The 23,055-nt window shown below is 42.9% G+C and overlaps 1 protein-coding gene across 1 annotated transcript in view; it reads left to right on the forward strand.

The window, feature by feature from the left end:
- The window catches only part of MED12L (mediator complex subunit 12L), a 157,249-nt gene that overhangs the window by 116,849 nt on the left and 17,345 nt on the right, over positions 1-23,055 (forward strand). Inside the window, exons 22-37 of the mRNA XM_075506714.1 lie at positions 2,094-2,235; positions 3,085-3,205; positions 3,923-4,024; positions 5,738-5,851; positions 9,080-9,279; positions 9,840-10,028; positions 11,009-11,083; positions 11,206-11,396; positions 11,723-11,884; positions 14,540-14,651; positions 15,859-15,948; positions 18,277-18,386; positions 18,891-19,026; positions 19,527-19,694; positions 21,146-21,508; positions 22,540-22,696. Of these exons, the coding sequence (XP_075362829.1) occupies positions 2,094-2,235; positions 3,085-3,205; positions 3,923-4,024; positions 5,738-5,851; positions 9,080-9,279; positions 9,840-10,028; positions 11,009-11,083; positions 11,206-11,396; positions 11,723-11,884; positions 14,540-14,651; positions 15,859-15,948; positions 18,277-18,386; positions 18,891-19,026; positions 19,527-19,694; positions 21,146-21,508; positions 22,540-22,696 (2,432 nt within the window). The remainder of the gene's footprint in view (positions 1-2,093; positions 2,236-3,084; positions 3,206-3,922; positions 4,025-5,737; positions 5,852-9,079; positions 9,280-9,839; positions 10,029-11,008; positions 11,084-11,205; positions 11,397-11,722; positions 11,885-14,539; positions 14,652-15,858; positions 15,949-18,276; positions 18,387-18,890; positions 19,027-19,526; positions 19,695-21,145; positions 21,509-22,539; positions 22,697-23,055) is intronic.

Genomic DNA, 23,055 nt, shown 5'->3' on the forward strand with positions numbered 1-23,055 from the left:
TATTTTAAGAGTAGCTTGGACCTCCTGGGGCGCAGTCCAAGGCGATCTCCGGTGATGAGAGTGGAGGATGAGGTCTGCGCTCCAGCAGGCTGTCAGCGCTGTCTTGCTGCGGTTGTCTTCCGACACCAGCAGGCGCTGGCTCCTGTCCCAGCCAGGTGGAGCTGTGGGCTGATCCTCCTGACACCTCTTGGGTCTTAAGTCTATGTTAGATCTTTTAGATGATCTCAAGGTGCTGACACGAAGTATAGCGAAGAACCCTTGCAGTAAAACAGCTTGACATCCGTCTCGGGGTTTTACACTGGCAGTATGTTTTCATTCATAGTTCAGATGTTCTTCTCTCAGTTGCTTCCTCCTTCCAGCGTGTGAAGGTACAAACTCTGCCTTCTTGTGCAAATGTAGCACTGCAGTGTTGAAACTGTTTCACCCAGGTTTTCCATTCTGCGGAGTCTGTGATACAGGGTGAAACCGGCACTGATTTTTGGATCTAGCCTTTGCCTCTGTCCCCAGCACCTTTATTCCTCTTACACAATCAAAACCACCAGAACTTGGTGTTCTGTTCTGATTCTGTTCCAATTTTTATTAAGAAATTCTTGGTCTTGATAGTTAGGCCTAGATGTCTTTTTTAGGCCTGACAGTCTTTTTTAAGGTTGCTGACAGGTCACAAAACTCAAGGAAATTGTGGATTTTTTTTTTCTTTTCTTTTCTGATTGACTCCTGCACGAAGTGTGTGCAGTTCCTGTATCCTTCTCCCTGTCCCCAGTATGAAGCCATCTCTGAAATGTCCAGAGCAGGTCCAGAGGAGGCCACAAAAATGGTCCGAGGGCTGGAACACCTCTCGTGTGAAGAAAGGCTGGGAGAGTTGGGGTTGTTCAGCCCGCAGAAGAGAAGGATGTGGGGGAGACCTTCTTGCGGCCTTTCAGTATATAAAGGGGGCTTACAAGAAAGATGGAGAGAGACTTTTTACCAAGGCCTGTAGTGACAGGACAAGGGGCAACAATTTTAAACTGACAGAGGGTAGATTTAACTCGGACATAAGGAAGAAATGTTTTATGATGAGGGTGGTGAGGCACTGGCACAGGTCGCCCAGAGAAGCTGTGGCTGCCCCGTCCCTGGAAGTGTCCAAGGCCAGGCTGGACGGGGCTTTGGGCAACCTGCTCTGGTGGAAGGTGTCCCTGCCCGTGGCAGGGGGGCTGGACTAGATGGTCTGTAAGGTGCCTTCCAACCCAAACCGTTCTGTGATTCTGTGAAATGCGGGGCATCCTTGGCAGAGCAGAGCAGCTGGGAGGAAGCAGTTTTGTAAGAGCAACAAAGGGGAACATCTAAATGTGGCCAAACGAGTTTCACTGTGAAACAGAGAAAAAAATAACTTGCACTGGGATGAGTCAACTCTGCTCTGTTTTTTTAAATGTTACATAACTCTGAATCATACACTGAATCACACGTTACACGTATGCGATCTACGCAGCAAAATTCATGAATGCCAGTTGATTCTGTGGCGCTCTCCTCCCTCCTGAACAGCGGTGCTGGCCTGGCACGGGGAGGGAGGGCTCCCGCCGTGAGATGGCACGGGCGACCCGGGGGCTGGGGAGCGGTGCGCCACGCGCGCCACTTCCCCGTGACGCTTTTGCCTGAAAGAGGATGGAGCTGCCGTTTGTGCGGCAGCACTGAGGAAAGGCCGGAGTGTGCCCCGTAGAGAGGGGCAGGTCATCTGCCGTGGTGGGCTGCAGGCAGCCGGGGTTTGGGTGCTCCATCCCTCTGCCTGGGCAGCTCAGCACGGGTAGGGAAGCTGGCACGAGCACGGGGCGTTCGAAAGTAGGGTTTACACCAAATAAAGGTCCTATGCTGTTGTAGATTGGATGGATGCAAGTTATGGGGTACAAGTCACATGCTGTTGGTTTTGCAGATGCTCCAGTTGTCCACAACTGAGTGACACCAGGTTATGTGTACAGTAGCATAAATCCCATTTGCACATAAACCCCCGCCTTGAGTAAGGAAACACCAGTTCTTCTGCCAAGCACTGATCTGCTTTGACCTAAATATTTATTGTTTACAAAATATCTTCCTTCTGTATTAGTTTTTCTCTTCTTTCCTAGGATTAATGACATAGCGAACCTTTGCGCAGAGCTGACAGCATGCTGCACGGTGCTTAGCTCAGAGTGGTTAGGGGTCGTAAAAGCTCTTTGCTGCTCTTCAAATCATGTCTGGGGTTTCAATGATCTGCTCTGCAGTGTGGATGTAAGTTCGATATCTTCTGAAGTACCTGTTAAACCTCTTTACCTAGGGTGCGCTTAGAAGTATAGTAAGGTTTCTGTTCGGTACAAAGTGCTGAGCACAAATCTAGTCCTGTATCCATTTGAGTTTTCAAGGCTTTTAATGATATTCCTGATTGATTTTTATTCTTTCCTACATCTTCAGGGTTAACGTAGAATCCATCTCTTTGTAAATTTTTTTTTCTTTATTACAAATGATGGAATATCAGAGGTACTTCTTGAAAGGAGCAGGCATGTCTGTATACTTCTTCTAAAATGCTGATGGATGTGCGAATAACTACCTCTATTTTCAAGACCATGTTTTGGTGTTGGCTCTTAGATTGTAGAAGGGGTGGTACACTTTGCTGTTCCTTACTCACCTGGCGTAAGTTACCGTAGTCCTGTTAAAGTCAGCAGGATTACGGTGACTAATGTTATCCAATATCTGATTCCATGTATTTATCTCTGGTTTGATCACACGTGCCTTTAGGAACAGGTTGAAGCTGTGTACATTGGGGACATATTCTTGTCCTGAAGCTAAGGAATGGGTATTAATGTTACCAGTTTTTACAGAATGATAAAATTTTCTCTGTTTTTTATAAGACTAATGTTTTTTATTTCAGAATTAATTTGTGGTATTTGAAATAGGTGTTTGTTAAAATTAAGTTAAGAGCTATCAGTATTTGCCATAAAATGTTTGGGAAATGCATTAAAACGTAGAGACAGATGCTTACATGTAAGCATTTTACTGTTTATTCTTCTAGTTAGTTCCTTAAGAATCGTGGCAGTGGTGTGTGCACTGTTATGTGAAGCCTTGCAATGTTTTTCCTTCAAGGTGAGTGACCTGTCGTTCCACGATTCCCTGGCCACTTTCATTGCTATACTCATTGCTCGGCAGTGCTTTTCTCTGGAAGATGTAGTTCAGCATGTCGCACTGCCTTCTCTTCTTGCAGCTGGTAAGGACATACCAAGAGAAAAACTTAAAATGAAAGACCTAAGACTTCTTAAGAAATCTCCATTGATTAAGTAGTGTGTCCTGAACTGCGTGCTTGTATGAAATGCCGCCTGTTGTGCCTTGCAGCACGTGTGTCCCTGCAGTTCCCAAAAGGAGAGATGCCAAGTTAGATCAGAGAACCCACACATGACAAGTGGTATCAGAGCTGCTGGCAGCCCACTGTCCCCTTCTGTTATGCAGCCTCACCTTCTGCTCACGACTCTTTTCTGCTCTACGCTATATGCTCAGATGTCTGCCAGATCTACTCAGATTGTGCATTTCCTTCTGGCATCAGTCTGCCTGACGTTGGCATTTTCTCCCTGACCTCATAGTCTTTGCCTCCAGCCCTGCAGTACTGTAGCTGTGGTCCTCTTTGTTGGCCACTTCACACGTTTTTCACTTTCTGCTTGGATTTGTGTTTCTTATTTCTGCTTTGACTGTCAAAAGCCATTTTAACCATGTATTCTTTTCTGCCATTGGTTAGGTCTCTTGCTTACCAAAAATTGTACTATTCTTTCCTGGTTTTTAATGACTCAAGGTCATAAATGCTGATTCCTGTTGATGAAATTATTGTATTCCCATTTAAAATGGGGCTGTGAGGCAGAACATTTCCAGGCCTGCCACTGGCACCTGTGAGGTCCTGGGCAGATGCCTTATGTCCACGTCCCATCTTCCATAGCCTGTGGAGATCCGGATGCCGAGCCTGGGGCGAGGATGACCTGTCGGCTACTCCTGCACCTCTTCAGGACACCCCAGGTCTGCCTCTTTCCCCAGGGAACAGGTAAGTTGCCTGCTGCGTGGTCCTTTCATTTCGGAAAGTGAACCCAGATGGTTTTTGATGGCTTTGGATTTCATGCGTGAAAATATCCATAGTGCAAGTAGAAATGATAGTCTGTTTAAAATTACAGATGTTTCACTAGTGAAAAGTTGACACGTAGTATTCTTACTTGTTTGGGAAATGTTTTATATGCATGTACAACTATAGAAGTTTGCTGAAACTTATTAATTATCAACACCTGGCCACCCAGGTGTGGCATAATGTTGACATAAAACTCAGCCATATTAATATTACATCTTAAAAAAGAAAATTAAATTTTAACACAGCATCTGTGTACACTTCAGCAAAGAGGAATACATTTAGAAGAACTGTTCTGTCCTGATAGTTCTCATTTTGTTTTGGAATTTCATTGAAACAGTCATGTGAGGCTGGGACCTATTAATACTGGTTTTGTGCCGGTGCTGCTGTTGGCAATGGTAGTACATGTCACAGTCCCACCTTCCTTCGTACCAAGTACTGCCGGGGCAGTGACAGCTCCTGTAGTGGGTCGTCTCGCAGTGATACAGAAACTGATAGGGATATACATCATGCAGTTTGGTAGCCTTGCATGTAAATTGAAATTAAATGCGATTTTAAGTAGGGTATAATAAAGCATCTAGTCCAACAGAAGAAACATGAGGAAATTAGTTCTCAGAACATATTAATATAGTTCTCTTTCCTTTTAAATTTGAATACTCTGTGGTCTGATGTGTGTATGTTTGCCACAGACCAAAAGGAGAAGGCAAAGGGCAAGGAACAAGCACCTAACAATTAAAAGGAAACAAGACTGGAAATAACCTGTGTTTTGACTTAGAAGTATTTCAGCGAATTTGATGACAAGGCTATTTGTATGGGAAAATGAAATTGAAAGAAAAAATTTTTTTCAGCTCTTAAGTGGTGTCAAATTCTTCCATCTAAAAGTAATAGTAGTTTCTTTTTTGACCAGAAATGAATGAGCTTTTGTTTGCATGTAAGAGCTGTGAAGAATACCATCTGAGTAACAGAAATATGTTACATGGTCCCAGGCTTCCCTAGAAATAAAAATAGATTTGAATGGGGGAGAAATCATGTCTGAATTCTAGGAAGTAGTACAAATCAGACAAAGTGTGACCACATTACAGACTTTTCTTACATACGGCTCAGTTAACCACCTCAGAAGGGTGGTAGATGCATCCTTCCTTTCTGCCTCCCTGTCCTTCAGTCTGTTCATCTTCTCCTTCAAGTTAGAAAAAGCACTCACTGACTCCTTTTGCAGCCTCCGAGCTGCAGAATTAGGCTTAACTGTGCGACAGGCATTTATATTCATTAATTTTGCTTCATTTGTTATGAAGACTAGGCGAGGGAAGTAATCTCCTAAATCTGTGAAGTCAAAACCAAAATACACTTCCGTGTCTCATTGTGGTTAAATTCACTGTTTACGTGGACACAGTGAAATGACAGGCTCCTTTTTCTATTTAAATGATCACAGCTTATTTTGGTATTAATACATCATAAGCATGTATCCCAGTTGATTTTAATGACTTACCTGTGGTCTTCAGTTTCAATTTCAGAAAATTCAGTTCTTCATTCAGTTATTGTACTTCCATACCTATTCTAGATGAAAAGGATTTTCTACAAAGGAAATTTTAGTTGGTAAATAACAACCATTTTCTACAAGACTTACTCTTCTTTCCATAGGGAAATTACTTCCTGGAATTCGTTCTTCTTGCGATCGTCACCTCTTGGCTGCTGCTCACAACAGTATAGAAGTGGGAGCTGTGTTTGCAGTCTTAAAAGCAATTTTGATGCTTGGTAAGATTATGCAGAGTCATGTCTAATGTTTTTGTTCTAGCGTTCGTGTAAAAAACAGATTGTGCTAGTTCACTGCCCTGGGAATGCTCCTGGGAAAGGAAAACCCTGATGACAGGAGAAAAATGTGGGTGCTGCCCGTGCTTCTATAGCATGTGAGTAGCCTTTTCCCCACAGGTCAAGAGACAGAATTTTTCTCTGGTGAGTCAGCCCCAGCTGATGAGGCTTTCAGCAGATGTGACTTTTTCACATTTTGACCCCTACCCCTGCCACCAAGTCCCAGTACATTTCAAACTCAGGCGAGTCCCCCTCAAATATAGAGAGGAAATATGGTCTCAGATAATTTTTCCCACCTTTTTTCTGTGTTTTACCACAAATCACATGTGCCTGTCATTGTGGAAGTTGCAAAAGAATCACTGCTAAGTAACTCTCCATGAACAAGAAGTGTGTTATTTTTCCAAACAAATAACTGCCTCAGAGCTTTAGTTTGGCTTAAGTTCAGCTAAAGCTCTTGTGACCTATGGTGGTGTGTATTTTTGGAGCTAAGTAAATGTCCAGTTAAACAAGCAAGATCTTCCAGATGTGGACATACCCACAGAGGTATACCTCCAGCTAGAGTGTCATTATTATATCCTCTGTCGGCCAGGGTCTCAGAACTGCCTTGAAAACCCCGTGATCCTTAATGATGTGACTATATTGGGAAAGATGTTAGCTATCTGGGATGGACTGATGGATTTGAGAATGAGTTTGAAATACGTTTATGGCCATTATCTATGTTCTCTTGCTATTCAGAGTGCTGAGATTTGCCATTTTTCTTCATTAATGGTGCGTAGCGTGAACACTTGTTGTTTCATCTCTATGCAGGGACGTGGTCTGGTGGATAGGGTCTGGTGCAGGGTGGTACAAAGGAAAATTCGAACACAGTTTATTTGTGCCTTCACTGCAGCACATCTCCTCCTATACTCACAATGTTCTATTTGGAGATGTCTGTTCTTGGCACCCTGCATTAGTTATTTAAAAATTGTACTTGATTTGCTGAGGAAAAGCATTAGATAAATGACAGCTGTAGCAGTTCTATGCTGAAGAAGCTTTGTGAGTAGAAATCTATGTTAGAAAAAACCCACAGTGAAACGGTGCTGCAGTTACCTGCTCTAGGGTGTATTAAATGTCTTCACAAGTTTTATCAGAGCGTTGTGGGATGGCTTTAGCTTCATGTATGGCTTGGTATCAATCTCTTCATTATATTATTTGCCTGCCAGGTTCTTCCCTCTTGTCCTTCATGGGTACAGATTTGGGCTTGACATGGCTGCGCTCACAAGCTCATAAGATGCTTGAGTGCAGGGAGGGTGTGGACAGGCTATGTGCTGCTGCCGTCTGTTCACGTGCGTTGGGCACAGGCGTCCGTCGCTTGTTTCCCACGCTCTTCGCAGTGAGCTTCTCCCGGGCTTTGGGTTCTGCAGGGCTTGATGTGTCTGCTCTACCAGCCATTGGGTCAGCAGTACGGGGGTTTTGGGGTTTGCCTGGATTTGGGGGAACAGAGGGATTATAACTGCTTTCACTTCTCAGGGTACGTTCTACTGCTTTGCTATTGCCCTACATAAAAAGCATTTCTATTCTGTCTCACGAGTGACAAGGCTGTTTATTCAGTCTGTCCCCTCTCCGTGAGGAGTTGATTCCTTGTGCTGCAGTGGGCCGTGCAGAGGAGATCGGGGCAGCAGCGTGCCTGGTACAGTGGAGCGCTGGGTGAGGGTTCGGGGATGAAACGTGTGCTGTCGGTCACAGCCACCGCTGCCACCCACCGGGAGGTACTGTCTGGGTACAGGCTGGTCTGTCACAGCGAGTCAGGGCTCTGGTTTTGATAGACTGTTAAATAAAAGTCCAGTCTTGTTAAAAAAATGATTGCATGCTGCTTATTTAGGAGTAACTCTAAAGCAGCACAGACCAGGATGGGGGCACAGGAGCTGGCTGTTTTTCTTAGCAGTAACTCTGCTAAACCCTCCTTTTTTTGTCGTCCAGGGTAATGCAGTGCCGGGGAACACAGAAACAGTGACGGGAGAACTGAGTGTGCAGGAGGACCCAGTGCACCCTGGTGTTTCGAGCACTCTGTGTAAATGTGTAGTAGTCTGGGGATGTGGCCACAGCTGCTGAAAGGCTGTCGGTATCCTTGGTGCAGTAGTTTGAAATATTTTGCTGGTAGTTGTAGATTTTGGCAAAAAAATCCTAGCATATGCGTAACCAGAGGCCCTGGTGTGAATGTGTGTGTGTTTGAGTGGCTGAAGCAAGCCATTTAGCCTTGTCACGTCATGTTGTTGATCTTGATAGTAAACCGAGGGGTTTTCTAAGGGATGACTGTCATATGTGGTGCATCGGTTAAGATCCACAGGAGTTTCTGCTGACTTAAAACATTAGGCTATGTTAGCCCCCGTCTCAGGCAGGCTGTCGTCATGCATGCTGCTGGATGGCCTCGCAGGCTCTGGGGTATTGTTATGTGCAGCAGTTTGGGCTATTTTCCCCACTACTACACGCTATAGTTGCATCTTCTTCTTCATCCAAGGTTTCAGGCCTGTAAACACGTAAAACATGAACTGTGACAGGTCTGATTTTTTATGTCTGAAGTATTTTTCCTTGCTCCTCCAGTTGCCCTCGCTGGTTTCAGGTAGATGGTGCTCATAGAGCTGGGCCGGTGCCTTGCTCACCAGTGTTAGCCAGGCTCCCTCAGCGTGCTCTGCCCTTTTCCATTCCCAGGAAGATCAGTCTCTCTTGTCAAGAAGTTCATAGTAAGGTGGGCTAAGGGGCCACTGCTCACAACTTGTCTCTTGATGTACGGAGTGTTAACAAATCACAGTAAGAGAGAAGACTTGGAAAATGGACATCTGAGAAGAGCGAGTAACCCAACTCTTCCTTATCGGCAAAAGCAATTCCGTACACTCACAGACCTTTTCCTGTCAAGCACATAGTGGCTTTATTTGTGTTTGATTTGTATAAACCTTTTCCTACTTCTGAAACATCCATTAAGAAGATACTATGCAAAATGAAGTAAGCGAGCGATACTTTGAACATGGTGACTTTCAGAGTCAGTTAGGGCTGCCCTTTTTGAATGCGACTGCCTCACTCCTGCTTTACTCCTCAGCTGGCCTGTGCCTCCGAAGACGTCCCTCGGCGGGTAAGGGGTCTGGGGCACGGGGGCTTGGGTAGAAGTTCACCCTGTGCTTCTGTGCTTCTGCTGTACAGGCGATGCTGAAATTGGCAGCAACAACGTCAGCTCCTTGAAGAGTGAAGACTTCCATATGAGAGGCTTATTAGATGAACTCAATGAGGATGAAATCTGGGGTTCCTCTCACGCTTTGAAATCGTGCGGAAAAGCTGTTTCCATAGAAACTGCTAGTTTAAGCGAGTATGCTAGATACGTGCTAAGAACGATTTGCCAGCAGGTAATCTCCAAAAGTACCCTTCTGTCTTCATTTGGAGTAACAATGTTGTTTTATTTGAAAATTGTAACATACATTTTGGTGCAAAATGAATGTTGAAGTATTTCAATATTTGAGTTCTGTTTGGGTTTCCTGATTTAGACAACTTATGCACAGACTAATATGTTCTTGGGGGGAAAAATTGCTTTAGTTGGTTATTAGCATCTCCCTACGCTCTACCAGAACTGTTTTATCAGAGGTGTTTTTCTTACCTGGATCTGGAGCACTTTGAAGACAGTAGGACCACTCCATCAGCTGTCTGCTCAAAGTGCCTTTGCCGTAGCATTTGTTTTATTGCAAAGTTGCTTTCAAAGTACAGAAGAAATGAATTTTGGAAAACCCTTTAACAGCCTTACACTTGCAGGTGGTACTGAATGACAGGAGACGTTTCTAATCTCACACGTTACATGAATTGTAGTTCACTTCAAGTTTTGCATATGGAAAAATCACTTTTCTGTTTAGCTTACCAAAAGTTAATATTGCCTTGAAACTATCTTGTGAATCTGTTGTCTGATTACTTACAGGAATGGGTTGGAGAACACTGCTTAAAAGAACCTGAGAGGCTGTGCACAGACAAAGATCTCATTTTGGATCCCGTTCTTTCAAACAAGCAAGCACAGAAACTCCTTCAACTTATCTGTTATCCTCATGGCATTAAAGAATGCACCGAGGGTGACAACCCTCAGAGGCAGCATATCAAACGCATACTTCAGGTAATGCAGTGGGGAAAAGGTGGGAAAACCACCCGTGATGCACTGACTCTTAACCTGTCGTTCGGCAGCACCACCAAGTGACATTGCTTTGCAGTTCCTGGTGCAATCAAGCGTTAGATTCTTCTTGAAAGATTGTATGTGCTCAGGATCCCCGGTCTCTGTGGTGAATGTTTTATAGCGTGGCCTCTGGTGTCTCCTTACTTCTGATTCCACAGCTTGGGGGAAGCAAGCGTGCAGCACGCTCATCATTGCTGTTATCACTGTCAGTCATTAGGAAGTCGCTGAAAAGGGAGCTGCTTTTCGGGCTGCTTAGGTGGAGACGCCTGCTGTCTCAGTAGGGCTCTGTGACAGTACTGTGGTGAAAGACCCTCCTGCCCCATGGAAAAGGCTCAAACGCCTTCACGGACAGCCCTAAACTGATCATTTCTTCAAATTCAGCTGCATTAGGGACACTTCATTTCTTAAACTACAAAATGGATTTTCTTTGAATAGACCTGTGAAGAATCAAGTCGGCAACATCTGGGCCAGGACAAATAGTGATCGATGTCCTGCAAAATAATCGCTTCAGCTGCTGCGTTTACTTTCATTGTGTCTAGATGGCCTTCTGCTAAATACAAACGTCCATTTGGATGGCAATGCCACGGATTAATGTAATTACTAATGAAAGAGCTAATTAGGTTTTCCATATTCATGTGTAACTAAACTCAGATTTCGCAGAGAGCGAGATTTTTATTCAGAAAAGTTGCACAGTTAAAAGTATTGAGTAACGATATTAGCTGCAAAGATGTGGAAGTTAGCGTACATTCTTTAAGAGGCCTGATAGTTTGGGATGTCATTAGACTATTAAAAAGGGTAGTGACTGTGATGATCTGCTTATAAGAGGAGGCTTTTGCATGTAATGTATTCAATGATGAGATTTATTGTTTCTTCAGACCTGTAAAGTGTTGACACATGTATTTATGATGTTAATTCTTACCTAGAACTTAGATCAGTGGACTCTCCGGCAGTCTTGGTTGGAGCTGCAACTAATGATCAAACAGTGCATGAAGGAGCCTGTGAGTATTTGTTTTCAAACTTTCTTATCTAAATATTTAATGCAAAAAAGTATGTTAAATTTTAACGTAGTCCATGAGCAAACATACCATGAATGTGCTAGTTTACTTATGTTTTACTGTAGGGTTCTGGGTCTGTGGCTGAAATGAACAGCTTGTTGGATAATATTGCAAAGGCGACAATAGAGGTGTTTCAGCAATCCGCTGATCTAAACAATAACTCTTCTAACTCTGGTATAGGCCTCTTCAATCCAAACTCTGTTGGAAATGCTGACACAAGTAATACAAGACAGAATGGTAAAAAGACATTCCTAAGGTATTTTTTGTAGCACCTTTTTAATTATTTTAGCCAACATGATGCTTAATTATGTGTAGATTGCCTAGACTTTTTTGCACTTGAAACAGGAATGTACAGAAATGAGTTACCTGAAGGTTACTTGTATTTACTTTTGTTTAACAATAAATATAGTTGCTATTCTTGAATTTTCTGGAAACCAGAAATTGTGACTGCTCAGTCCACAGTAGTTACTCCAGATGCATTGTGTCAACTGCTTTGTTAAAGCAGTTCAGTCTTGTAACAGCTAATACTGGTTGCAAAACTACATGGATATTTTGGCTGAAATAAATTTGTTCTACTTCTAGTTCCTCTGAGCGGCGAGGAGTGTGGCTGGTGGCTCCCTTGATTGCAAAACTGCCTACCTCAGTTCAAGGTAGGGTCTTGAAAGCTGCGGGAGAGGAGCTGGAGAAAGGTCAGCATTTGGGGTCATCTTCTAAGAAGGAAAGAGATAGACAGAAACAAAAAAGGTACGACCTTGGGAAGTCCCTGTACGCAGAGCTGAAAGGTATTTTTGAAGGAGGAGTATACTGAGGACTGGATTTTGGCTTCACAAAACCTCATTGGTTTGCTTTTGTGGAGCAAAAAGTTATCAACCCCAAACAGGGTTCAGATTTCATTTAGTCTGAAGAAATATCATTGGTTTCAGAGGAAGAAATGTGAAAGCTTCGTACCACATCTTCCAGTGGCTGTTCTGCAGCTTGGTGATGGGAAATGTTAGAGATTTAAAAGAACAGTCAGAGGGCTTGTTGTGTCTTCCCTTCTATGGCAGAAGGCCACTTCTCTTGCCATTAAGATCCCATACTTGTGGTAAGATGTCACTTAATTCCTGTCGGGAATTAAGCTTAAGCTCATCGCTAACTTTCCAAGAGTATGATAATTTTATTGACTTAGTGGTTATTGATTTTCCTTTAGTAAAATATTCTTCCACAGTGCCTATAATTTCTTTGTACTTTCTTAGAGTTGTGATAGAAATTACATTGAATACTATACACAACAAGGTCTCTCAGCTTCAAATACCAACCACCTTTCTTTTTGTGAAGCTCTTCCAAAGTACCGTCGTTCAAAAAACCGGATCACTTCTTAAAGGCTTGTGGTGTTTGATTGTTGTGTATGGTCCCACCATAAGTTTCTCATTCTTACGTGTCAGTAGTGTGTGTTGTCTTTTTGATCGCCTTCCACGTTGTTCATGCAGTATACTTTCCCTGAGCGTGGGACCAATAATTGGGCTTTGCCACCTTGTAGGACTCTTGCGAACCTGTGTTGCATGTATTGATTTTGACTTATGGTTGTCATTAAATTCTGTGGAGCCTTTTAAGGCTACTGCTATTTTCCAGCCTCTTCCACCTAGCTTATTTTCCCTTTAAGGTTAGAAGATTTAATTTTTTTCTTTCTGTCATAGCTGCAGTATGCCCATTACTCTGGGTTATGCTGGACCCTCCTAGTTCATCTGGGCTGTTTCTTTAATAAGGTGCTTATGTGGTACATCGACCTATAGAAGTTCTGTTTGCCATGTTCAGGTTTTGAGTTAAGTACGCTTTGTCTTAGCTTTATGAATCCGTCTCTTCCTTGTCCTTCTAATTCATTTGTAATACCTGCTTGATCTGTTGTTAGACAAAAAAGACATCTTGCTTTCTGGATCTCTTTGTTAGGTGTTTCTGAGCATTTCAGCACTTTTCCATTGTTCACTGGCTCTCTTGCTGCTTGCTGAATATGGAACCTCTCTCTGTCTTCTGTTTCTTTTTCTACGGGAGAGCTCTAGTGTAGAAAATCTCAACCGAGTCTCTTTCAAAGGTGAAATAAAATGCCTGTAGAAACTGTCAAGCGCTTCCTCCACGGTGGTTCCTATGCACAGAAGTAAAAGCATTTACAAAGTTGTTCCAGTTGTAACAATAAATTACTTCTTTCCATGCTTTTTGAAGCTCTTCAGTCTCTTCTTGATTGAAAACAAACTTTACTGTTCTGTGAGCGACAAAACCAATGACACTATGGGAAAGTGTGAAATCTTGTATAACATATATAAGATCTCTTTTTCTTATTTCAAACTCTGCGTTGTGTAGCAGGGATAGCAATGACAATAATAGCTGTCTTGCAAAGTCTATGTTTTTTAAATGGAAATTAATGAGAAAATGAAGAGGTGTTCCTACCATGTTGTTCCTAAAATCTGAAAAATCGCTGTTTAACATGACTTTTGAAAATGCAGACTTTCTATTTTGTTCCTTTTATGGGACCTTGGGATTTTGCCATTCCCTTATACTAATTGTCACCTAAATTGTTGAAGTCAAGTTAAATGCCAATTGAAAATAGCTGTTCAAATGAATACTTGTAATAAATATACATGCGTATGTGTGGATAGGTATTTATATTGTGTTTACGGATGCATGTCATTTTCAAGGAGCTTATATACCTAAAACTGCAAAGTCATTGCATGAGCTGTTACTCAAATCCCTTTGCTGACATTTTTAACTTCTCTTCTACTTCACATATTGTACTTCCAAATTCATCTTCGTGTATTTCTTTCAGTTTGTCTTAATTTTATGTTTATGATGGATACACATTAATCTAAAAAAAAAAAAAAAAATTAAAAAAATCGGAAAGCCCTTGCGTTGGTATGGCATGTCTCCTACAACCAACTAAAGCTGCACCTCAGTTTAATTACACTAAGCCCGTGTTAGAGTTTTGGTGGAATTTAGGCAGCTGTCATTCTAATCAGTGCTTGTAGGGGAAACTTACTTGGGATTCACTTCAGACCACTAACACGGATTAGAAGCTTTAGCTGCCTAATCTCCACTAAAATTATATCCCTGGTTAATCAAAGTAGTCTTAAAATAACACGTTCTGTTTCTGAGTCAGGCCTTCAAGTGTCCGTGCAATTCTTGGTCATTCAGTGCCCTGAGCTAGGTGGGTCTCAGTGATGCCATGTATAATATGTGCAGTTTTACTGGCTGGTGCTCTGCTTTCTTATGTGCGTCTGGCAAGGCTCTAATTTACTAAAACAGAAACAGACATAGATGCAGGCAATGCCACTTCCAGGGAAAAAAAGCAGACAAAACAAGGAAGGGAGTGAGGATGGGAAGTATCAAAATAACTTTACTAATTGACTTCTGTGTTTGCCTCTCTTAAAGCATGTCTCTTTTGAGTCAGCAACCTTTCCTTTCATTGGTACTTACTTGCCTTAAGGGACAGGATGAGCAACGGGAAGGGCTTCTAACATCACTGCAGAATCAAGTTAATCAGGTAAAACAAGCACATAACCATAAGCACCCGTTGTTAGATGTTTTATTTGTCATCAGTTTTACGTGTATACGATGGTGTAAAACCAGGAAAATTACAGTGCAATGGTATGCCAAAAGGAACAGTCCAAGGGAGGAAGAATGGGGAGGTGTTTGTTCCTTTTTGAGAGTGAATACATCTTTTTTTCTAAAATTGTTACAGAGGAATGTAATGAACTTGAGTCTGATTTCAGTTCTTTCCAGGAAAAACAATAAAAGATGTTTGTCCTGAGAGGAACAGTTTTCTCAGTCTCTACTTCGATCATAAAAAGTTTTTATGAGTTTGAAACTTTCTTCTCTAGGAAAACCCTTCGTCTTCTCCAGCTGTTACAGATTAGGAGTTTTTCATATTTTAGAAGACAATATTGCTAATCCCAAACTGGCCCATTGCCTACAGCTCTTCCTTTGGATCACTTGTGCTTACTCACAACCTCTGCTGATTCTGCTCTAGACTTCCTGCTCCCATGGGGTTCATGCTCTAGCCTACAATAGCTCCTTAAGACTGTCTTTAAAATTCATATAGACAGTGCCCAGTGTAGTGGGTGCATGTTTCCTTTTTTTCTGACTGTAGTTTCTATGAATTACTGTGACAGTGAAAATTCATACCTGTAGGGCTGTTACTTTCTCATGTTGCCTCTCAGCTCAGGTCCAGGCTATGGCGTAGGTCCACATCCTAGTTAAATCCTATGATGTTTTTTTCCCCTGGTGTTACTGGCACTTGGGCTTTCCTTTTGCTGTATGGGTTCTCCCCTGAAATGCAGCTGGTCCAGGTTCCCTAAGGTTCTGGTCATTTCTCATCCAGAGATCCCACCAGATCCTGTTGGGAAGCTGCATCCAGTGCAAGAGATCTATTTACTTACCCATGGTGAACAGTTAAATAGGGTGTTTGAAACAATATTTCTAATAAATGCATAACGAAGCTGCTTATTTTCTTTTTGCTACAACAGGAAGGTCTAGTCACGCAATTGATAGCAGATTATCAGCTCTCTACAAATTAATTTTTTCCGCTGCTAGTTTGCGTAATCTGCTCTAATCCTTAAACAGGCATGAGGATATAAAGGTTAATAATCCTTTATGATTCCTTATAGGTAATGGCCACAAATACTTAAACTTCAAAGGGAGAACATTGCTTTACAGGAAGAAAACAACCTTAATCAAATGCTTTTTCTTAGATCCTTAGTAACTGGAGGGAAGAACGGTACCAGGATGATGTTAAAGCTAGGCAAATGATGCATGAAGCCCTACAACTTCGTCTTAACTTGGTAAGAAAAACTTAATCTGGTTATCCTGATGTTACAGAGAGATGTAGCAGCTGCTCTGGAGTAGGTGGTAAGGAGCAGGAAGCACTGCATGAGGGCACCGCGGGGGCCGGGGCTCCCTGAGAGCTGGCAGCTCCCAGCCCCGAGCGTCAGGCACCTCCACTGGGATGGGGACAGGCTGAGGCCACGCCAGGACGTCCGCCCATGGCGGGGGGGCTCAGGATCAGGCCCAGCGAGGGGAGCCGGGGTCAGACACAGCCCTGGCATGGCCAGGCAGGGCCGTGGGGACGGGCTGGGGCTCCTGGGCCAGGGAGGGGGGTGGGGGTGGCCCCAGGTGGGGCTGGCCAGGGACAGCAAGGGCTGTTAGTGCCCCCTCTGCCCTGAGGCAAGGGTCTCTGCTCCCTTGGTGTTTGTCTCTGCTCTTCCCGTCTCTCTTGTTTCAGCTGATGCCTCCTGGCCATAATGTTTGGACATTGCTCATATAAAATGAATAACAAGGACAGCCCATACCTTATCCATGCCTTAGTTTTGTGCCGCTTTCTTCCTTTCAGTGTCCCTGGAACTGCAGAAATATATCATCTTTTTGTGGACATTCAAAGCCGTTGTCCACTGACGGTTTATCCCCATGAACAAGCAGTGATTTTATGGAATTAGGCAGTCAATACAGTTGAGACTTTCAGAGCTCTCGGGGAATGTAACATTTGGCTATTTAACTTACATGTGCAGTTCCAGTTGCTGCTACTTGGATACATGTATTAATCAATTTAGAAAGTTTCCATCAAGTTCTCCAACGTCCCACATCTCTTGAAACCTCTGTACCAGACGTCAGGGCCACCGTGGCTCGTTTAGCCCAGTGCAGTAGGGGTGTGGAGACTACATGTTAAGGCCAAATGAGGGAGCACCAAGGGAGGAGTAACGCTGCAGCGTTGTTCTCTTCCCATCTCTTTGGAAGCTGCTTAGGTGTGGCTGTGCAACCAGAGGGGTAACCACAGCCTTACGCTGCCGCTGGTTCAGGCCAAGGGGACTTGAGCCAGTTCTGACCAGCTTTGGGATTGCTGTGGCTGCACTTAAAGTAAAGCAGCTGTCACCTGCCACCGAGTGCCATGGAGACAGGCACTTTGTCACGGCTTGATGTGGGCAATATTTGGTTTATTATTAAAGCAGCAAGATTTTATCCTTTTGTAAATCATAAACCACTTATGTAGTTCAAGGAGTAATCTTAGATACAAACTCAGCAAGGTTTAGGAGGTAAAAGCCAGTACTGAGAATTGAAACAGTCTCTGTATTTATTGAGCAAGACACCACCCTGAAATAAGCTTTAAGCATGGGGAAGAATTGTGTGAAGTGAAACAACTACAAGCACAAACAGTGAAGGGATTTAGAGTGATTATAAACATGACAAAATAAAAAGATTTATTTTTGGAAAGTTGTGAAGTGGGAAACATCAGGAAAGATGATTTGATGCAGATATTGGGTGCAGGGGTAACGTGCCACACAGGGAAGCTGACAGTAGCGTCATGGTAGAGTAGGCAGACCCTGGGCTGCAGTGCACCAGGAAGGAAAGAGCAGCGTTGTTTTGACGTCAGCTCTCTTAGGCATCCTGTTGTGCGACAGGGAGGTGTTTTCTCTTTTCCAGGGTTGTCGCTGTCTGAAGGCTTGAGCTGGGCTTTCATTAGCTAGAAGTGTGGTACCTTTGTGATTTGGGGTTTGGACTCTATTCGGACCAGTTTGGTAATCAGGCAACCTGAGCAGGTACCTTGTGTTCCTGCAGTTTGGTCCTTTGAAGGATGCGTTTTGGTAAAATGGCTCCTTCTCAAAGCCAGGGCGTATTTTACAGTATCATACTATACTGGTAGAAATAGTGAAAAATTGTTCATAGGGTAAAATATATCATTTAGCAGTTCTCATTTTCAATCAATGCTATATTGTTCTTCAGATTTTTTTCTCTTTGCACTAGACATGATTGTCTAATTTTGGGGTGTGGGAGCAAAGTGATAACTGTACAATTTTAATTCAACACCTTTTCAGTTCTGAGAATTTTTTCACTGACTTCAGTTTGTTGCATCAAACATGGAAGTGAAGATATGAAGCTGAAGGAGCAGTGTAATAATGTTTTGCTTTCCTATAGTTCCTTCTTAGGAGAAGCTGTTTGCTGGGCGCATGGGGTGGGGAGGAAAAGTTATTTAAAGTCAGCGCTTCAAGATGGCATTCAGCACACAAGAACTCGTGGGACTGGATAGCAGTTTAATTCATAAGTAATACATATGATAAGGGAAGCGTGCATCTGTGAGCTATATGCAGAGCCTTGCTATCTGCTGCATTATTTTGCAGGTAGGTGGCATGTTTGATACTGTGCAGAGGAGTACCCAGTGGACCACAGAGTGGGCACTTCTGCTCCTCCAGATAATCACTTCAGGAACTGTTGATATGCAGACCAACAAGTACGTCTGCGCTATTTAAACAAGCTAATTATGTCCTTAGTGCTTTTAAGTTTAGATTGCATGTACGTTGTTGGTAAATTTTTCTTACTATTATCCTATTACTGCTTGAGTGCAACTTAGGTGCTCAGTGCTGGTCTTGGTTGGGGAGCACCTCTATTTTGGAAAGCCCTGGAGCCACTATTTACACTCTTCCTTAACAAGCATGTACCTGAGCGCTTTCCTAACTTGGAGCCTGTAATTTCTAATGACTATCTGTTAGCAGTTTGTGCTGTCTGTAGCTCTGAGCTGGGGTTTATAATAAGATTTGTGTGTCCGTCTTGACAGTCCACCTGCATGTATACACTGGGGCTTACGCATGCAAGCTGAGACGTGTGTGTGTGCAGAAAGCCCTGAAAAACCCGGCTTGTCTAAAGAACTGTGTCTGTGGCCTTTGCCGTGAATATCTGTCCCTGGACTTCTTGGCAATCGGCAGTTCCTCAGGGTAATACTTGTCTTTACTCTCAGCGAATTGTTCACAACCGTGCTTGATATGCTGGGCGTCCTCATCAACGGGACGCTTGCCTCGGACTTGTCAAACGCTTCCCAAGGAGGGCCTGAGGAAAACAAGAGGGCTTACATGAATTTAGTGAAAAAATTAAAAGTAAGTGTTATGTCTTGTCATTTTCAGCATTTCTTTTGAATCACATTCTGCGCTCATCTGTTAATCCTCTCATTTCTAGTGTCTGGGAAGGCCTCTGGGAAAAAGAGGAGAGACTGAAACAGCACTAGTGATAACAAGGAGAAAAACAAGAAAATAAAAATACAGGAATGTGGGGGTGGGAAGACAGACTTTTAGTATTTTCTTTGTATTAAATTACATTTAGGGACCCTGCAAGACACTTAATTGCTTTTATTCATGTTTGAGACATGAAATTTGTATTACATATTTTCTATGTTCTGTTTAAACAAGAGATGAAAAGATAACTCACATTCTTAAGAAAACAAAAAAACCCTTTTAAAGCCACTTGTTTAAATTTAGTAAAAGTACAAGGAAATGATTCATCCAGAAACTGGACATTTTCTAATAGTGAAAGCAGTGCAATGTTTCTCTTCCTTTTTTCCCACCTTTCTGTTTGATTGATTGATGTGTTCGTTCTCTAGAAAGAGCTGGGAGACAAGCGGTCAGAAAGCATCGACAAGGTTCGCCAGCTGCTGCCTTTGCCGAAGCAGACGTGTGATATTATTACTTGTGAGCCAATGGGATCCTTGATCGACACCAAGGGGAACAAAATTGCAGGATTTGACTCCATTGATAAGAAACAGGCAAGAGTAAATGTTTGCTTTCATCTCAGTTTTTCCATGACTTTTGAAGTGTAGGAAATTCAAGCAAACAGGTACAGCTTGTACAGTACACATGTTTATAGGCAGTATCGTAAAAGCATTGTACTTCTGCTGTAATACAGCTTTCTAACGCACTCCCAGTCATTACTGAAGCTTCAGCCACAGCAATGCAGTCTCTCTTAAACAGGTAGGCTTTCTATGAGCCGTGATGCCAAAAGTGAGGCAGAATAATGCCTTTAAAAATAGTTGCAAAGACGGACCGTTTTTTGGTATCATATGTGTTCCTGTTCCAAATATTTTTGCGCCGTTTTTGTTTGCGTGATCCATGTGAAAATTCTCGGGCAGAGCGTGAAAGCCGGCGTGGGTTTAGAGAGAGGCACGCAGGGAGCTGTTAAACCCCCGCTGAAGGGTTCGAGCAGCCTGGTGTGGCCTGGGCCACGCACCAGCGTCACCACCCCTGCAGCAGCCCCAGCAGCGGTTCCATCCGCCTCTCCCTGACAATTCACCGCTGCTTGCAGATAGTCTCAGAGCGTTAGATATATATGCATCTTTAATAGAAACAGTTTTATGCCACTCGTACAAATTCTTTCACTTTCTGATTTGTTTAAAAATCAGTCATCACGTTTGGCCGTGTGTCTTTCCTTGTTAAATCCGCAGAGTACATGGTCAATTTGTAACTGCTGATGTGATGAGTGTTGACATAAGCTTGCTCAGTTTCCCAATATAGGGTCTTGACTGGAGCCAACTCCACAAAAGTTGCCAAAAAAGAAATTATGTTTGACTTGGAGTTGAACAGCAGAAGCTCTTAGGAACGTATTTGCTTTTCAAGCAGAATCCTACATTTGAGAGCTCCTTTAACCTGGGAACCTGTTGACCTGTTACTTGCTGGGAGGAAGATGGAGGGCGTGATCCTGCTTACAAAAGACAGAGGAGAAAAAGGCGGGGGGAAGTGTATTAGTTGTTTTGGATTTGGGGGGAATACAAAGGGATGCATAGGTTTTTAAAGTGAATTTATTTAAAAGAGAAGGATAGAGCTTAGGATAGAGCTTTTTATTCTGCAGACTTAGATAGGCATTTTTTTTGTGATATAGTGCTTAGGCTTATCTCCCCTTATTTGAATGTGTAAACTTTCAGCAAGCATATTCTCAGATTACCAATTTTTGATAGATACTTGACTTTTCCTCCAAAATATGATAGATGGAACTTGACATTTTTAGCACAGCTATAAGCAAATGGTACTATAAAAATATAAATGCTTTTGTCTAGTGGCAGCCTTGGATAGAGGTTAAAATCCCACCAGTATGCATTTGGTACATTTTGTGGAGGGGAAAAAATCCTTACTGGCTTTTTCTGACTCAAATAATGGTGTACAAAAGCAAGCAGTCTGCTCTAGCGTTCAGCTTTCTTAAAGTACTAACTTCACTTTTATTCTGAAACAGGGTCTTCAGGTTTCAACAAAACAAAAGGTGTCCCCTTGGGATTTATTTGAAGGTCACAAAAATCCTGCTCCTCTCTCCTGGGCGTGGTTTGGTACAGTTCGTGTCGACAGGAAAGTGATAAAGTATGAGGAGCAGCAGCATCTCCTCCTGTACCACACGCACACCAAACCCAAGCCGCGAAGTTACTACCTCGAGCCCTTGCCCCTTCCTCCAGAGGAGGAGGAGGAAGAGCCCACCACACCTGTCTCTCAGGAACCAGAAAGAAAGTCAGGAGAGCTCTCAGATCAGGGAAAACTTGCCACAGACGACGAGAAGAAGACAAAGGGCAGGAAGCGAAAGTCAAAGTCAAGCTCAAGGGCTGATGTAAGTAGTTGGTGCCCCATACAAGAAATAGCTCGCCGAAGCATCTGATGTTGCATGGTGCTGTCTTAGCTACCTTCGGAAATGGTTCTGCACCTGGAGGAGCGGGTCCTAATAAAGGGATTGAGTGGAGGTGGTCAGAAGGAGGGTGGATTTCTATCAAATAGAGCTCAGTGTAGAGGAATGTACTGTGCTTAGGACCTTATGTGCTATGTAAAATACACTAGACTGGATCTTACTCACTAAATATTATTCGGGTTCCGTATATGCTTTCTCTTGTTTGGTGTAAAGTACAGCTGTTATTGTTTGTATCGATTTCTAAAATTCCTCCTGTTCAAATTACGTTGAGAGCAAACATGCTGGTTCAAACCCAGGTCCCATTCAAATGGAAACCAATTTGAAAGAAGCTCTTTCACATAGATAAACTGTTTTACTGTGCAGTTTGTTCTGGTTTCTGAGACACTTTCTCTTTTGGTTTTAATGGTTTTTGAGGTGTGGGTTCCTAAGCTGAAGAATGACATAGAGCACGGGTTTGAAACACATCCCTGGCACCACCCACCCAAAGAATAATGTACGTTTCCAGTCGCAGCATTCTGCGCAGTGACGTCCTCTTCCCACTGCTGCCAGTGTAGTCGTACGTGTTGTAGACGTGATAGTATCCTGTTGGCATCCAGCTGGTTTGTCAATGTGTTGCGTTTTAAGTAGCTGTAATTTAGGATCGTTTTCTGGCCTTTTTGATGTTTCAGTTAAGTTCCTCCTGTTATTTATATACTGATACAGTAAGCTGTCCTTGTGCTATACCGAATTACAGCCGGCAGAAAATACTTGCTAATAAGGTAAAAATGGATGGTGTCTATGAAGTTGTTAGTGTTAATTACCTGTGGGCAGCCTGAGACTTAATCTGTTTTTTACATCATTGCAATGACAATGGGAACTGTCTCTGTCCTTTAATAATTTAGTAGGAAAATTGGCATTATTTATGAGTTAGTAAGGTATGAATGTCAGTAACATTCACTTTTACCGTCTATTTTAAGGAATATCCCCAGAACACCTTATATAGAGTGCCTCCCACTTACTCACCAGTTTCCTCCCAAATGATGCACCATCCTCAGTCTGCCTTGTGGGGTTACAACATCCTGGGACAGCCGCAGCAGCCTGGCTTCTTTGTGCAGAACCAGCCCCTCCCACCAGGTGCGTGTCAGCTTTGAATTCACAGACGTGGGGCTTCATTACTTGATGTATGATAAAAATCGACTTCTTATAACCACAGTTTGTTTCTAACTTTCTCCGAGGCAGGCTGCGTCTGCCGATGCTATTTATTTTATTCCTTAGTTAGCTGGTTTTTTTGAAGGGCTTTCTGTTATCAGTTGTAGGTCTGTTTCTATTAAGCTATTAAACTTTTTTGTTAGATAAGCAAAAATGACCTACTACAGTGATAGTGTGAGAAAGCTGGCGGAAGTTCAATGAGGAGTGAAATAAGAGAGGGATGATTAAAAGGAACAAACGACCTTTAGGTTATTTCTTCTTTGATTCATACCAAGAACCATGGT

Source organism: Mycteria americana, chromosome 7, assembly GCF_035582795.1.
Source record: "Mycteria americana isolate JAX WOST 10 ecotype Jacksonville Zoo and Gardens chromosome 7, USCA_MyAme_1.0, whole genome shotgun sequence".
Lineage (NCBI taxonomy): Eukaryota > Metazoa > Chordata > Aves > Ciconiiformes > Ciconiidae > Mycteria > Mycteria americana.